Raw genomic sequence first — 17,904 nt, forward strand, 5'->3', positions numbered from 1 at the left:
TTCAGCCGGGGCAGCTGAGTTACCTAGCAACCTAATAAAAGGCCCTCCCTCCACCTGCCCTCGTTCTTCTCAGTGTTCGGGTCTTACTCTGGGGTGCCTCTGCTATTCTGCCTGACTGGATAGCTGAATACGCTGAGAGCTATACTGCTGATCTCCAGCCCTGCACAGATATCTCTGTTCTGCAATGTCAAGATGGCTGGCTATCCCCTCCCTGTGTGATTGCTTCTCTCAGTCACAATACCTGTCTGTACTGGCATCACAGTGGCAGAATAAAACTTGCCACAGAGGCCAGGACAGTGGAATCACTGGTTATATTCCAAAGCTGAACCCACCTCTTCAGACTGCATCATGGGTCCCCTCCTGCCCTACTCCCAGCTCTCCTATCTTATGCAATTATTTCAAGTAATTGTGGCATTCTTGTTGGACTTATGATGTTTTATACAGAGTTGTGGATGTTTATCTATATATAGTAATATTTAGTGGTTTGGTGATGTCATAATTATTCTTGCTAGTCTGAGAATGTGGTTAGCGCTGTTGCTTACATAATTGAAGTAGATTCACTAGATATTTATCACTAGATATAAGCATCTGAAAAATGAATGCAGTGATGACTAATACCACATGGAGCTACTGTTAAGAATAATTATGACAAGAACAATTATGATAATAAACATCATATTCAGGAATATAATCAGAATTATAAAACATAATTTTCACATCAATAATTCATCAAAATTTTGATTAATTACAGGAGGTAATATTATTTGATGCCTGCTAGTGATCCAGACATATTAATATTATCATCAATTGTGGTGTTGATTTTCAGCTCTGATCCTGAAGTTTTCAATGAGAATTGTTTCTGAAAAAAGAGTTTTATTATATTTTGCAGAGAGGAAGAAAATGCCAACACCCATTAGTAAAGGCTAAGTCTACATTTTGAAACTTGACATTTGACCTTTCTAGAGTCCACACAATTATTTTGATGACATTGCATTTATAGATATTGTTTTATGAATGTGTGTGTATGTGTGTGCTTGCCTATCAGCGAAGAGTTCCCTCAGTATGTCCACATCTGTTTGTATGTGTGCCACATGTGTATAGGTGTCTGTGTGTGTAGAGGCAGAGGGTTTGTCAGTGATCTCGTTGAGTCATTGGGTTCACCCCTCTGTTGGTGCAGTGTGTTTGTATGTGTGTCACATGTGTATATGTGCGTGTGTGTGTGTGTGTGTGTGTGTGTGTAGCGGCAGAGGGCTTGTCATTGGGTTCACCCCTCTGTGGGTGCAGTGTGTTTGCTGGAAGTGCTCATGGCCGCTCGTTCATTTCTCATCAGTGTTCACAGAGGAGTGTGGTGCCTCCATTTTCACAGAACCCCCTCACCTGCTCGCTGCCTCTGTATTTATTTATAATGATTTTTACTGATTTGTACTGATCTCCATTGATTTCTATTGATCTATACTGATTTATACTTATCTGTACTCTGATTTATATGGATTAATTGTGATATATACTTATGTGTACCGATTCATCTTTATATATACTGATACGTACTGATCTGCACTGATTTATACACTGCATTATCCCTGGTAGGTGTCCTAGATGGGTTGCATGTTGCCATGACTGGCAATCAGTCAAGATGGGTGCAATATGTCCTACATCCATAGATTAAACACAACAGGAGATTCATAAATCACCCTCTCTACATGTGCTGCATGCACCATAATGTCTTCCACAAAAGCCTTACTCCGGGGGATGCATGTACACATACGCATTTTAATTCTTTATTGGAGACCGCTTTTATATATACTGTAAATGCCTACATCTTAGACATTTAGCAGATGCTCTTTTTCTGAGTGGCTTATAAAGATTACACTCTGCCTGCTATCCATTAAAACAGTTGGATATGTTACGGAAGAAATTCAGGTTCTCTGACGCGGAGTTTCAGTTGGCGGAATGTGGTTTTCAGACGTGGGTTTTTAGATGAAAGTTCTAAGATGCTGTGTTTCTGTTGGAAGCCTCTGGATCTGACACACAGTATTTGTCATCTTCTTACATCCCCCTCGTGTTTGAATTAAATTAAAAGCTTTTTTGTTGCCTTGCTAAGCCATTTACGCATTTAGCCTCTTAGAATGTCCCCAGAACGCACATAAATGGACTCTACACGTGGGCCAGATCTCTTTGCTCCCTCCCTTCACCATTCCTCCCAGTCTTATTGCCTGTCTGCACTGGCCCCCAATGATGGAACTTCCCACAGTGGACAGGACTGCAGACTCATCGTCCATCTTCAGATGCAGAATGGAAGACCCATCTCTTAAAACTGTATCTTGGTTCCCCTCCCATCCCCACCACCTAAGACTCCTATTTAATGTAAAAGTTTGACTAGTACAATACTAGGTTACTAGGATTTGTATTTTGGTTTTTGCTTGGCATAGTTAGTGTGTTCATGGTGTTACATACCTGTACATACTGGCTGGTCTTGGAATGTTGTTAGCCAGGTCTGGCATGATTACTCCTGTAGATAGGGAGAATGTTCTACAATGTTGTGACCTGCTCTGGATAGGAGGGACTACTAAATGAATGTAATGTAATGGACAGCCAGTGTGCAGACAGCTGTGTAGTGCTGGACAACAGCTCCTGTCTAAAGCTGAATGCCAACAGTTAGCAAAAACAAATAAATAACTAAAAAAAGAACTAAAACTGCTCTGTTTTACATTAACATTTAGACACACAACATGTTTTAGCTGAACATGGCAGGCTTTATTAAAATAAAGTGACCGGGGAAAAAAGGAAAAACTTTCAACTTCCATTTAAAAATAGATTTTTAAAACAAAGTAACAAATGTATTTTAAATAAAACATTTACTTAATAAATAAGATGAGGGTATATTACAACAACCAATTGTTTTTTTTTCTTTTTTCTGTCTTTTTTGTTAAATCAATGACATTTTTCTCCCACATTCTTTCAGAAGTTTTTACGAAGATAGATAAAACAAGACATGTACAACCAGACTATTAGCTTTCATGTAACAATAATATGGTAAGTACCATTGATAGACAATGGCTGTGAAATGCAGAAAATGAGCCTGACCTGGATATTTATAACATGCAATGGACTCCCAAATGTGATTGACATCCACAGAACGCACATCAATCAAATGATGTAAAGGCCGATTTCCTGTCCTGTGTTTCCGGTCATCACTTGAACAGTGGCTTCACTTGATGCTACAGCGATAGATGAGCTCATCCTTTGACAATCAGCTGTCTCCGAAACCCAAGGACCATTCTCAGGTTAACTGTTGCTAGGCAAAAAAAAATCTTTGAATGCCTAAATAAAATATATCTGTGCCTGTAACTTCCTCAAGTCAAACACAAAGAAGGCTGCTCATTGATCCAGGTACGAGATAATCTACATGGCAACTGAAAAACTGGGAAACTGATATCAAGTTTTAGGAAAAGAAAAACACTATGACTAAACTCTTAACTTCTAAAGTTAACATGTAAAAATATCTTTGGACAGGTCCAGCCCGTTCTCCTTCCTTGGACCCTGCATACCCTTCCCAGCCAGTTTCCCCTTCTCCACAACCTCTAATCTATCTGCTCCCCAAAACTGATCAATCACTGAAAAGCATTTCTCCACACCAGCTCACCCCAGCACTTCTTCAGTTTTGAACTGTTATTATCACCATGTGTTCAAACCTCTATGAATGAAGCTGATGGAAAAGATTAATGTCCAATAATGTTGTTAGAAATAAATCAGAAGAACACTGATGCTTTTTAAAACATGTTGTCATGCATGCTCTGAGACTAAACCTGTCACAAGATATCTGCGGCAACTGCAGTTTCACCTGTCCCTAGACTTGAAGACCACAGCTGTTCTGCTCAGATACGTTATTGGATTGTGCACTAACAAAACCTTCAGAACAAGTTCTAATTCCTAGAATAAACACTGACAGTCATTTGACCAAAAGCTTTAAGTTAAAAGTTACAATCACCAAGGGAAGCATTTCAGATAAAGATGGTCATGGTTTGATTTAAATATGGTCCTGTTGTGGTTTAAAGATGGTCATGGTGTGGTCTGAAGAGGGATTGCCCTTGATAGTTGTATTGGGAGGCTGAAAATGTGCATGTTGAAGGTGAGGGAAGGGGGAGGGGGAAGACTAGAGAAATGGGAAGCATTTTCACATGGAAAAGCCTTCGTCATTAACATCATCATCATTGTCATCATCATCAGGAAAAAGGCACAGCATCAGAGCAAGTTCTGCAGTCGTATTTCTTTTGAAATGCATAAAATTTAAAAAAGGAAGACCTACAAGGGTTTATGTTTCAGATCGCAAAAATAAATAGTAAAAACAGAAGCTCAACATGGTGATGGAGATGAGGTATCCATCTCTATCTCTGATTTTCTTTTCAAGGTCAATTAAGGGCGTAAGTGTCAGACAAATTTCACACATTTTCAATGAACCTCTCTCCAATAACCAGATTTTCATGATAGAAAACCACACTGCTTTTATGTTGCCAGCCATGCAGTTAATCTTGCATGCAGACAGGTCTGTTTACTGTTCCCTCCCGCAGGACTACAGCCAAGCGTGTCACTTAGACAGATGTGACTGTGCCCACCTCCCCGGCCACTGACACCAATCACCCATGAGTTCCACGGCCTTAAGGCATCAGCCCTTCTGCACAAAAAGAATTTATTACCGCTGTCCTTTCCAATAACCCACACCATGGGATGCAATTTAAATATTAAACACTACCGGAGAGTAGTTCGCCCTTTTTAACGGACCTCACTCAAAAAAATAAAAAATAATAAAAATAATTGGAGTGGCTTTGCGGATTTATTACCATTCCTTTAGAAAACCCCATGTGCACCATGTTTTATGCCTGGTCTATTCTGGAGCCCCCAGTTTAATATATTTCTCTTGCTGGCCCATTGCCCTCTGTAATTCTGATCCCAGATTAGAGGGTGAGACCTTTATTCACCTCAGTAATACTGATCTCAGATCAGGGGGAGAAGCATTTTTTGGGGTGCCACCCCACTATTCATCGATCAGACGTCAGCGCTGTTGAGGGAGGGACAGCAGTGTGCAGCCACTGCTCACTCTTGCAGGCAAGTAAACAAGTCCAATATAGATCCCAGGCTTGGGTCGCCACGGCGATTTACCAAACCAATACCTGCCTCGTTCCAGCGTGGGCGGAGCCACGCTCACCCAAGCCAGCCCCTTTCAGACATGATTTCACACTGCCGTCTGTTCCCCAACAGGCTGAAGTGCATATTTTATATGCGGGGAAGAACCTCCGGTCACCCAGAAAGGTAAACACACCTGTGTTGCTTTCAGATTCATGAAGGCATGAATGTCACGACATAGAAACACAGCAGAACACTTCCTCCCCAGTTCAGACACAGCTCTGTGCCGTTAGTCCGGTGGCTCTTTTTTTGAATAAAATGAGGTTTGTAAAAGCAATGCTGGTAAAGGAAAACAGTCATGGCCGCACCTTTGTGTAAAAAGAAGGTACGGGTGAATTAAAACAGCGCTGTACAAATCAGGACTTTACGGGCGACGGATGTCAGATGGGTTTTTTGGAGGGGTCGGGGTGAGAGGAGGGGTTCAGGAAGGAGCTCTCTGTTGACGATTCCGCTGCTCCCCCCCACTCCCAGCCCAGAGGGGGCGCTGTTCTCAGCACGCGGGCGCTCACATCAGAGAGCAGCTCTTGGCCTTCTCCTTGCCGAAGGTGGAGGTGAGCAGCTCGGCCCGGCTGGGCAGGTGCAGTAGTCTCTTGGAGAGGCGGCGGGTGGGGCTGGGTTTAAGGGGGGGGCGGGGGTTGCTGACGCAGGCGGCCGCCGCCGTGCGGAAGACGCTGTGGATGCTCTTCTCCGAGGTGAAGGCCGAGCACTCCAGGTAAGCTTCGGCTCCCAGCTGCCTGGCCAGGCTCAAACCCTGCGAGGGGCACCCAAAATCACACAGAGTACACGAGGGACCATTCAGTACCGGAGGCCCACTACAGGACCTAATTATACAGGAGCTCCCCTTCAGTACAAGAGACACCAGACAGTTTGGAGAACATAGAACACAAAAGAATACAAAAATAATAATAAAACTTTTTTTTGCTAAATAAGCACTTTTTGCTTAATTTTAATAAACCTGTTTCATTCATACAGGTAACAGATGTAGCTGAATTTCTTTATGGATTTTTTAAGCTTGTTTCAAAGTATCATAAGTCCCAATTGGACATATATTCAAAACTAATTATAATGCAGAAAACCTCTTTTCTGAGAAGAGCCAAAAAAGACCTTTGAGATAATGGGATTTGATAGATATAAATGTAATGGTGCATAATGAGCACACAGAGAGGGGATTATCAGCTTGTTCACCTGCAGCAGGGGGAGTCCCACTCCACACTAAAGCTTCCGCACTTCAGATACAAAGTGCTCCAACCCACAGCTGCTCATTCATTCCTCACCTGCTCATGGGAGACAGGCGTCTGTTTCTGATTGGACAGCTCCATGAGAGTGCAGACATCCGTGCGCAGATCCATCTTGCAGCCGATGAGGAGGATTCGGGTGCTGGGGCAGAAGTCCTGGATTTCTGTCTTCCACTGCAGAGAGCGAGAAGCAGGGCCTTAGCATTAGTGCCCCAAACTTACTGAGCATGAGTCAACGGCACGGTGAAAATATTAACCCAGCCCAGCCAAGCACAGCACAGCCCAGCATAGTGCAGCACACCACAGCAAAAGCACAGCACAGCGCAGCCCAGCCCAGTCCAGCCAAGCACAGCACAGCCAAGTACAGAACAGCACAGTACAGTACAGCACAGCCCAGCACAGCACAGGTCAGCCAAGCCCAGCACAGCTCAGAATAGCACCGGTCAGCCCAGCACAGACAGAGTGTGAGGGTATGTAAGGGCTTGCAGGGTGTGTGAGGGTGTATAAGGGTGTGTGAGGGTGTGTAAGGGTGTGTAAAGGTGTGTGAGGGTGTGTAAGAGTTCATACCTTCTTCAGTACGCTATCGATGGTGTCTGGGCGGCTGATGTCCAAGCACAAGAGAACGGCATCAGAGTCACTATAGCAGAGGGGGCGCACGTTGTCGTAATATGGGGAACCTGAAAAGGAAAGGGTCATGTTTACAAAGTAAACCACAAAAGCAAACCATTAAAACTATATTTTAATTATTTTTTCTGTGTAATAATAATAATTACTATGGCTGATGACCGAGACTAGAACCACAACAAAATAATTACTCCTGTTTCTTCGAGCCAACCGTCTTTCAATGTCTGACATCTGTGTTGTTTATTGAACATAATATTTACACAGCCGTTGATAGCATGGCAAGATTCAGAGAAAGCGCTTAATTTGAATGAAAAGTAGAAAACGACATGTCACGCTCCAGCTAGCTTTCTCAACACGAGTAAATTAAAACAGGAATCGCTTTTTTAAAATAATGAAAAATAATAAACGCAAATGAAATAAACCTAGAAACCACTGCAAATAAATTACGCCAGAATGGAAAAGCATAAAGTCAGAAGAATTTGTCTGCACCCCCTGATGCTGACCAGTCGAATGGTAAATCCTACAAACTGTTTTTTCAATTCCAATTCCTGTTAAATCTGTCAAAGTGAAATTATGAATGATAGCTGCTTCTATAGGCTAAATGACTGCTATATTGTTACACATATTAGCCTGTGTGGCAAAAAATTTGATCAGAACACCAAAACATTAGCCCATTTGTATCTTATTTCCTTCCGCTACCCCCACTATTTCATCCCATTTCTGTTACAAGTGTAATAATAAAATAATGAATGACATACTGTCATTATTGTGAGTTGGCATATTGTGACAAAAGGTTATTTTTATCAAAACGCAAGTGAATTAGTGTAAAATTCAGATTTTGAAATGCCCTGCATTCCAAAGATGTAGCATTCCATGGGCTAGTGTGACAACTGTAATGATAACAATGCACTTTATTGATGTATTTAAAAGCCCTTGTAAGGGTAAATGGTAAATGGACTGCATTTATATAGCGCTTTTTATCCAAAGCGCTTTACAATTGATGCCTCTTATTCACCCATTCACACGCACACTCACACATCAACGGTGAAAGGCTGCCATGCAAGGTACCAATCAGCTCATTGGGAGCAATTAGGGGTTAGGTGTCTTGCTCAGGGGCACTTCGACACGCCCAGGGCGGGGGATCGAACCGGCAAACCTCCGACTGCCAGACAGCCGCTTTTACCTCCTGAGCTATGTCGCCCCCCCTATAACCCCTAAAGACCCTCTACCATCCTCTTCTCCCTCTGCCTCTCATCTCCTCTCTTCAACAATTAGTCTTTAGTCTTTCTTTCAGATTACGCAACAGGCTTAGAGGGGGCTCCCCCACTTTCCGCTTTCCGTTAGAGTACCCACAACCCCCCACCCCCCCCCACGCAACATACCACCAGTACTGTCCTAGCACCCCTGGTAACTGTAGCAACAGCTTCCGAATGCATCGTCAGCACCCCAGAGACACCGCCCACACTCCAGGCTTTCCTTAAACCCCCCTCACCTGATCCAATTCACAGCTTTACGCCCACCCACATACCGCTGAAGAAACTCTCATATAATATGTTAATACAAAAGCGCTCGCGCACACACATACAATAATATGCTCTCCCATATAAACACACAGTGAGAGTGGGAGTTCCAGGTGACATCCAATAAAGAAGCTAAACCAGGCTGTGGAACAGAAACACATCTGATAGAACAAAGTGTCCACGCACAAGAGCAAGACAAAACGCCTTCAGGATGCCAGTCTTGGTAAAGGAGCTGAACACTTATTGAGGATGCTGCTGTTCATATGAGCACGTCTCTCACTCAGGCATGCAGCATGTGACTTTTGTAGTGAAAAGAGAGTATCAAGAATAATAAAAACCAGAGGGAGAATTCAGAGGGTCCTGATTTTGTTTGCGCAGGAAAGTCAACCAACCATCCATGCATGCAGCCTTGGATATATCATTTCAACAGTAAAACTGTTTTGAGCATTTGACTTAGTCACAGCATCCTAGGTTCTATGATTCAGTCAGTTTATATGCAGTTTACCCACTCAAGTGATGTAATTCATCTTCATATTGGCCTCCAGCAGATCGCTGGGTAATACACAATGACTGCATTCTGTTTTGAAGGCTGTTTCCTCATTGCCCAGGTTGGCAGCTGCCTTTGTGGGCATCCAGTTAATCTCTTGCAAATGGCAACATAGGAAGGCAGCCCACTATGCTACACTGGTGAGATATCTGGGGTTAGCTAATGATTTAATGTGATCATTAGTTAGTTTGAATGTCCACCTGTGTTAAAACACATGTTGAACTAGCTATGAAGCTAGCAAATGACAAGTTGGCTAAAAATGTATGCTTTGACTGTCTTATTGAGCCAGCTGGCTAGCTAGTAAATGAAAGCAGTAACATTTGATAGCTAATGGCCAACTTCACTATAATATACAGTAAACAGGGACACACCTGGTCAGAGATTGTTGTGTATTGAACCAGGTCAATGGTTCAGCAACCGAAAGAGTCTTTAAGGAGAAAGTGACCTTGAGATGCCAGTACCATAAAGCAGAAACTCACCTGAAGACAGCAATGGAGAGACTGATACACTCTGGGGAACCAATGAGAAAATTAAAATCAATTAGCCTAATTAGTCTCACCAAGTCAGGGGGGAGAAGGCACATCTGAATGCCAGTTATCACTTAGCAGTTAATGATGCTGTGCATACTGTAACTGTAGCCTGCTAATTGGCTTAGTTAGGAGTTAGATCTGGAGAGGTTGGAGTTTTCAGAGCGCTACACTGCTGATGTCAGACACTGTGGAGTTTGTGTAACCTTCAAAAGCATGAGGGATGAACTTTCCTTCCACTCCACCTGCTGTAGCAAAATCCATTGCAAACACAGCCCAGATATTCATTACAACTGATACAAACACAACCCAGATATCCATTACAACTAATACAAGCACAGCCCAGAAATCTATTACAACTCAGATACAAACACAGCCCAGAAATCCATTACAACTCTGATCCAAATACAGCCCAGAAATCCATTACAACTCTGATCCAAATACAATTCAGAAATCAACATCCATTACAAACACAGCTTGTGAATTCATTACAATCCATTACAAATAAAGCTCAGAAATTGGTTTAAAAGCCATTACAATGCAACTTAGAAAGTCATTACAAATCCATTACAAACACAGCTCAAAAATCCATTACAAAGGAAGCTCAGAAATTAATTACAAACCAATGCAGCTCCTTGGACTCTGGACTGTTTCTGGCTCTTGTTTGTCCCCGAGCCATGTTTCAGTGTTGGCTTAGTTTCCTGGACATGGCATGTTTGTTTTTATTTCAGTTTATGAATATGCATTTACATGGCCAGTTTTACTTTGTTACCTTTTTATGATAATAACTTTTAGGACATTGCAGTCCTAAAATAATGAATGTGAATAAAGCAGCTCATAGGAAAACATTTTCTCTCATTAATAATTTTGGAGGCCACCAAACACAACAAGGGCATTGGTGGGTTAAACTGTGATTTCACAGTTTGTGTGGCATATTGGGCAGGAAACAGGAATTGCTGGGTGGGGTGATGATATGGAGGGTGGGGCTATAGTATTATACTATAGTTGGGGATAGAAAGATGGTGGGCAGGTTGATGATATAGTAGATGGGGTTATTGAGACAGTGGGTGGGGAAACAGAGATGGTGGGTAGGCAATTTTGTACACACATAATATGCTTCACAAATGAGACAGGCCAGCTTGAGCTTCTTTTGCTTAACAATCAATCTCTTTACTGTCTATATTAGCAGCTCTGATATGCAGAAAATGGTTTCAGTTACACCTTGTCGTAGGATACACTATAAGTACTTTTCAGTCTGTGCCTACAAAAAGGCCTTTCTATTTTATTCTATTATTAATGGGGTTGCTTTCTCTAAACCTAACATATTTTGATCATTCATCCTGATGTAAAGGCAGAGGACATCATCACACTTGAAGGGAGTCGCAGGTTCTTCTGAAAGCAGGCATGTCTATCAACTACGTATAACAAATGAAAATCATTTCAGCAATGGTTTATTTGAAAGTGGCCAATAAGCTGTCACTTGGAACTGTAGGCATAGTGAACAATCCCCACACATTCATTCATGAAATAGAAAGTAAAAAAATTAATTAAACCTGCTTTTGGTTAATTCTCACATCCGCTAAATGTTGTCTTATTTATTTACACACCAATTGTTCTATAGGGGGTTCTTTAGATATGAAGATTGCCTTTTCACTTCAGGAACTAATGTCTGAATGTGTAACAATGGGTGGAATCACCAAACAAAGATGTGTTCGGAATTGGAATAAAGCCAAGAGTTCCCAAAAAGGCATGTAATACAACAGCTCCGGTGGCACAACATGCCTGAAACTGATATTCTCCAAAGCACCAAGCATCCTCCTGACAGGTCTCCAGGAACGATCCCTTTTAGGCAACATGAAAATGTTTACAATCTTACACACAGGACGATTATAAGTCTACCGTTGAATATCACCATCTTTGATAGATGTCAGATTTCCAGGGGACCATATAATTGCAGCACAATATCATTTACTTGCCGTAGCCCATGGTCATATTTTAGTATGCACATGAGCAAATTATTTTTGCGCAATGCATGAAACAAACATTTAAAGCTGATTCAATTGAGATATTTATCATCGTGAAAATACAGACAGTAAACCAACAACAGGCTCACAAACGATTATCATGAACACTGCGGTATTTTTCTCTATCGCAGAAGGCGTGCGAGCTGGCGAGTAATACCGCCGCTGGTTTATCAGGAGAGGTCAACACAACAAAACATCACGGTTTCTCTGCATCTTGACACAATGTTCCATTTTTTAATTACTGAGGCTCCACACACGCAATTATATAAATGTCAACCTGCGTTTCACAGTCGACTAACAGCCTGTAAGCATCTAGCGACATTGCATGTGCACTAAGCATGGGAAATGCAATCTATAAAAATAGGCTAGGCTTCCTATCAATGATGAGATCATACATCAAATATAAGCCTATTATAGGCATTATAACGAATAAGAATTGTGTAATTGCTGTACCGTATGGTGCAAGACCGCTATTTGTAGAGTCCAGTTTTATAAATCTGTATTCATTACACGACACATTGGCTCACTGAAGGGACCACAGGCTGCGAGTTTCAGCAGTCATAATACAATGCGCGCATTCCACTACTACCGGAAGGATTGTGAGGTTGAATCCAAGCCATCCAGTCGAAATTATACAGCTACTATTGGCATCTCTACAATGGATACTTAAAATCTCATAGAGAGAGAGAGAGAGAGAGAGAGAGAGAGAGAGAGAGAGAGAGAGAGAGAGAGAGAGAGAGAGAGAGAGAGAGAGAGAGAGAGAGATCCTTTTTGCGGGCGCAGCCCACCAAACAAAACACTACACAAAGTATTTTGTACGCATTATTCATGATTACACCTTAGAATCATATAGGATACATTTTAACTAAAGCTTTAAATTACTAGAATTAAAATAGCCTGCTCAATAATGCCAAATTACTGGGAGTTAATCAACGCATCGGGCGTCATAATGACGTGCCACCTTTTCGTAATAAAATATTTGCAAAGTTTTGCAATTCGCACCCATATTAAACATTACTTGTAAAGCTTCGAGTCTTATATATTTTCTTTGTTATTCTTTTTTAATATTCAGCATGATAAATTATACATGGGAGTTACTTAAACAGGAATCTATATTGCCAAAGATTTGAAAACATGCTATTATATTTAGACACCAGACATCTTCTCACCTGACGTGTCCCATAGGCTCAGTTCCACACGCTGTTCTTCAAGCTCTAGACAGGCTGTGTAGTTTTCAAACACTGTTGGCACGTATGTCTAAACAGTTACAAATATACAGTTATTACTATTATATGACCCTGATAATCATGTTCTCGACATGATACTGTGTTATGCAAATGTAGATTGGTAAAATGTATGGTAAGTCAACCTAATTGGTATCCACATCAAATGTTTTAAATGAATAACTATACATAAAATTTGCGAATAAAATGCATGCAATTGTTAAATGACAGGGATCTGTCATTTAATATTTTGCAACGTGCCGTTCATAATGTCAGGCAACACATCTACACTTTATCAAAACACTTAATTTAAAATTAAACTTCATTTAATTTATTGAATGCGCATGCAAGAACTCGCATATTTACATTGCATTCAACGCTTGGTAAAAGCGAGCAGTCATTAACAATCTGGTAGCATGCAAATATATGTTTACCGCTGCGACGATTTTACCCATTAATAGTAAATGCACGGAGGCAGGATTAATTGATGAGAAAGATGTAGTGAGACTCTGCAGCAACCACAACACAACGGTCAGCTTTAAAATAAAGCCCCAAAAGATATATTGCATTATACCTCAGGATAACAATCCTTGGCCAGCACTTGCAACATTGCTGTTTTTCCGCATTGGACATCCCCGACTAGGACCAGTTTACACCTCGCCACCAGCGGCTGTGTCATTCTTCGTTCCTTCATCTTTAATGTTAAAATGAGTGAAACTAAAGACAATCGTGTAAAAATATTTAGATCCTTAGTCCGTTTCCCAGGGTGAAGATCGCCCTCAACGATATTTCAGGGCGTCAGTCCGCAGTTGTCTAATTTGAGTTACAGCGCTGCAGCAATTTATACGGCCTCGTCGTCCAATGAGCTCACACGATTCTCCTGTCAACGCCGAGTTCTACTGCCCTGGAATTCCACTGCTCTCCTTCTCAATATAGGCTACATGGACTCCAATGTATCGCTAATTGTTGCGAATGTTACACGGCTGTTCCCAAATGACGGCTGCGTCAACTACCTTTATAACATGTCATAGTAGGCTATAGCTATGTAATCGGAGAAGAAACACCCTTTTAATTGTTAGATTTATTGTTTTAGATGTAAACGCAATATTTTACGAACTGTCAGACCGCCAGTCAAACGGACTAATTTATTTTCTGTATATGTGTACCTACGTATAGGCTACCTACTTTATTTGTAGCCGTAAGAACATATAAAATTATGGTAGAAATGTCATTTTTCGAGATATTTATATCCCCCTGGCCCCCAGCGTAACTGCGCAGAGTAGACGAAAGCATGCCTTTATTGAAACTGATTGAAACCACCGGGAGAGGACCACGACTCGGTATTACAGTCGATTGCGTTTGTCAGCGATCTCACAGAACAACCGACCAGAAAAACTCGATGATATATCCTCCGGTAATGCGTGGCGTTAGTCCTACACCTTCCCTGCATCTTGACAGAGGGTGAATTGCGTCACTGATGCAAACCTTCTAGGCCTGCATTGTTACAAGCTCACATTCTCAATTAAAACTCTTCACTCACACTAATCTGGCTGAGGACTGTAAGGTTTATGTAGTATGAGAAAGTGCGTGTGTGTGCACGCGCGTGCATGAGGTGTTTACTTTTCTGGCAAATTAAATTAACTCAATAAATTAATTAATAGCAATTAATTGAATTTGGTAAAGAATTCATGCAACTTCCATTGCCACGGGGAAACGCAAAAAATGGAGGAATAAGGCAAAGTCAGGAGATGGTTACATTTCCACTGTTCATTCAGAAGATTAAAACCACGGTAAAAATGATAAATGAATGAAGTAAGGCAGATGTTTTGAAAATCAACTAAAATACGCAACTGGAGTTTGTTTAATGGCACTGCAATTTCAATTAGAACAGGGTGCTATAGTCAAATGAGACCAACATTTAGCTTTTTGGCCATGCACACCAGCAGTAGGTTTTGCATCCAAAAGTGGACACTTTTGCTGAAAAAAATAACATACCTACAGGAAAATGTGATAGCAGGTCTTTGATGTTATGGGGGAATCCACTGGTCCTGGGACTTTTGTTATGGTCAATGGCATCATGAACTCTAGAAAGTACCAAGACATTTTGGCCAAAGACCTGGTTCCCTCTGGCAGGAAGCTTAAGCTTGGCTGCAATGGATCTTTCAGCAAGACACTGAGCCCAGGCATACCCAGATGGAATGCATTCTGTACGGAAGGATGTCAAAGATCCCTGCAATGCATTCACTACTTCCACACAGAAAGCCCTCAGATCTTACACTCCTCATATTTGTGAGTGAATCTCTAAACTCCCTTGTTTTAGTTCAGCACCTACTCTCTTCCCAACTGGCACTGCTACATGCTTAGCTTCCAAAAATTTAACAGGGCAGCAGGCAAACATAAGATAGACTTCATTGTCCCAAAGGAAATTTGTCTTGGACACAACGGTGTCTGCTGTATAAAATAAAATTGTAAAATACAAATACAAAGCATCAGCCTCAATTGCACATGCCTATCTCATGTGGATACAAGCATACATATATACATATGTACAACATACAGTACATTAATATATTCATAAAAAGTAACATGGCCTTGGCTTACATGGCATTTGGGGCTCTGATGGACAAAGGGACGAAGGAGTGCTTATACTGGTTTAGCCTAGACTGGGGGACCCTGAAACGTTTGCCAGTGGGGAGGAGCTGGCATTTGGGGGTGAAGGACATGGGTAGGGTCCGAAATAATTTTCTGTGCCTGTCTGATTATGGTCTGTTCAAAGGCAGCCTGAACGGTGGGATATTGCCTGACTCCTATGATTTTGTTAATAAAACAATTATAAAAGCAATAACTCACTCCAGGCTGTGGTATATTGTGATTATATCACAGCTTAAGGGTGTTGTTCGAAACCCCCTTAGCTGTGATATAATCACAATATACCTCTGTCTGTCATGAATTATTGCTTAATCCTAATCTGCACACATATTTTAAAGGATCCAATAAAAAATTACATAAAAGGAGAATGAAAGTGGGAATTTCACTTATTCCTTCAACAGACAACTCACAGAGCAGTTAAACAATTAGTAACACAGAAACACTCAGCATGTGATGGTTGATGGTTTCACGGCTTTCTTTTTTAAAAGATGTTTTTCTACTTTTTTCCTCCCGATTTGTAATGTCCAACTGTAGTCATCAGCATTCTTCCACTATTGTTTTGGGATAAAATAGACAAGCGTGTGCTCTCCAAATCATGTGATGTTGGTCACCACTCATACACGGTTGTGTAAAAAAGGTTCCTCCGTCAATGGGAGGAGCTCCACGCATCCAATTGGCTCTCACACTGGGGGCTAGCTCACTGTCAGCTCATTGATAGTGTTAGAGTGTGGCTGCATTGTACTGGGTGTTGGTGCTTAGCTGTTCCCAGTTTCAGGAGCTGGTCTTAGTTGCCATACCTTCACATGAAAACAAGCACGTAACCGTTCAGACCCACGGCGCAACTGACTTCCACAGACACATTTTAGCTGGCACCACCTGCGCATGCCTCCCACAAAACGTCCCTCAAATGTCGTCCGTGAGTGAGTGAGTGAGTGACCACAATTTTCCATGCATAGCCCACGGTGGCAGTTCCTGCGCGCCGTAGGAAAAAATACTACCTTTCTCCCATTTTGAAGGCCATGTTGTATGGATTCTGCATAGAACTTTCAATCTACTTGTTTCATGACGGGTGCACATCTCACCACAGGAAACACTATGATTTTACGGTTTTGAGAAATGGCCCTGTCCCAGCGCTGAGCGACTCTGCCATGACTCCGCCCACTGGACTCCATTTTCATTCTGGAAACATTCCAAGGCTCTCTTTCTGTCTCTCAATTCACTTCCTCTCTCTTGCCCCCTCTACATGAACACAAATCGGCCAAGACTGCATTTGTTCGGCATGGCTGCACAAGGCAGTTTGTTTCATAATGTGTTGCATAAGGCCCTCTGTTTCCAGTTTCCGGGCACAGTTTCTGCACCACTGAAGAGAATCCAATTAATCACTCACACAAATCAGGCTCTCACCCATTTTGTTGGTTTTTACAGTAGCAAAGAAAAGGGTATAAAGGATGGGGGGAGGAGTTTGGAGAGGGACTGCAGTACAACAGATGACAATGATGAGAGTAAAACATGGCAGCTTCACTTATTCTTTACACGTGCAAGAGCATTTAATCATTCATTATTTCATGATTAACATTTAATCACCAGTTTGTACTATTGAAATACTTTAATTAATAGATGCTATTTATTAATGCATTGAACAAGAAATCACATGAAACGTGTTAAAATTAACATGCCTCAATGAAGATTGGAGGATTTTGATATTTATACACCTCTCAAGTTGCTTTATGTTAAGTCTGAACTCAGTAATGAGTGTACGCAAGACCCAAAACAAAAACGTTCTGCCATACAATGTTGATCCAAAAGGGGTGAAATGTAATATTAGAGTACGATTTTACCATCTCCAAACCATGAACTGCAGAGTTGGGCTTTTATACAAAGGACATCTCATTCCAGCAGCAAATACACCAGTGAATAATGCTCTCTTACCTGAACCAGGTCCAGGGAAATGAAGGAGGAAGTAGAGGTGGAGAGGAAAGGGGAGCAGAGCGAACAGAACAGGTCAGTGTGTCAGATGTGACCATAGACTGTATAAAAATACGATGTGACTGCTGGAGAGAGGGTAGCTCACAGGTCCATCCTCACCAGTAGAGGGCGCTGACTGAGCAATCAGTGTTTCAATTTGTTTTCATGGTTTTACGGTTTTATGTACAGGTCTGACTGTAACAGTAATTTTCCAGGGGGGATAATAAAGCTGAATATGAACGAACATTAACCTGCTTGCATGCTCACAAATGTTGCATGCTAGATTTTCTGGGCAAGTGAAATATTGTAATGTTAACTAAGTTCGTGAACTCTGGTTATTTTTCATGCTTTGACTTTCATATAGGCTTGTACCGTTAACTTTACCTTGTATGATTTGACATATCTGACT

General features: G+C 41.5%; 1 protein-coding gene across 1 annotated transcript; it reads right to left on the bottom strand.

The window, feature by feature from the left end:
- Window positions 1-2,895: 2,895 nt before the first annotated feature.
- Window positions 2,896-14,004, bottom strand: LOC135237132 (rho-related GTP-binding protein Rho6-like). The gene is made up of 5 exons (XM_064303912.1): window positions 13,456-14,004; window positions 12,828-12,915; window positions 6,984-7,093; window positions 6,456-6,590; window positions 2,896-5,932 (listed from the first exon to the last, which is right to left on the bottom strand). Exons 1-5 carry the CDS (start codon window positions 13,573-13,575, stop codon window positions 5,687-5,689), a joined length of 699 nt encoding a protein of 232 aa, XP_064159982.1. The 5' UTR covers window positions 13,576-14,004; the 3' UTR covers window positions 2,896-5,686.
- Window positions 14,005-17,904: the final 3,900 nt, after the last annotated feature.

This window comes from Anguilla rostrata, chromosome 13, assembly GCF_018555375.3.
Source record: "Anguilla rostrata isolate EN2019 chromosome 13, ASM1855537v3, whole genome shotgun sequence".
NCBI lineage: Eukaryota > Metazoa > Chordata > Actinopteri > Anguilliformes > Anguillidae > Anguilla > Anguilla rostrata.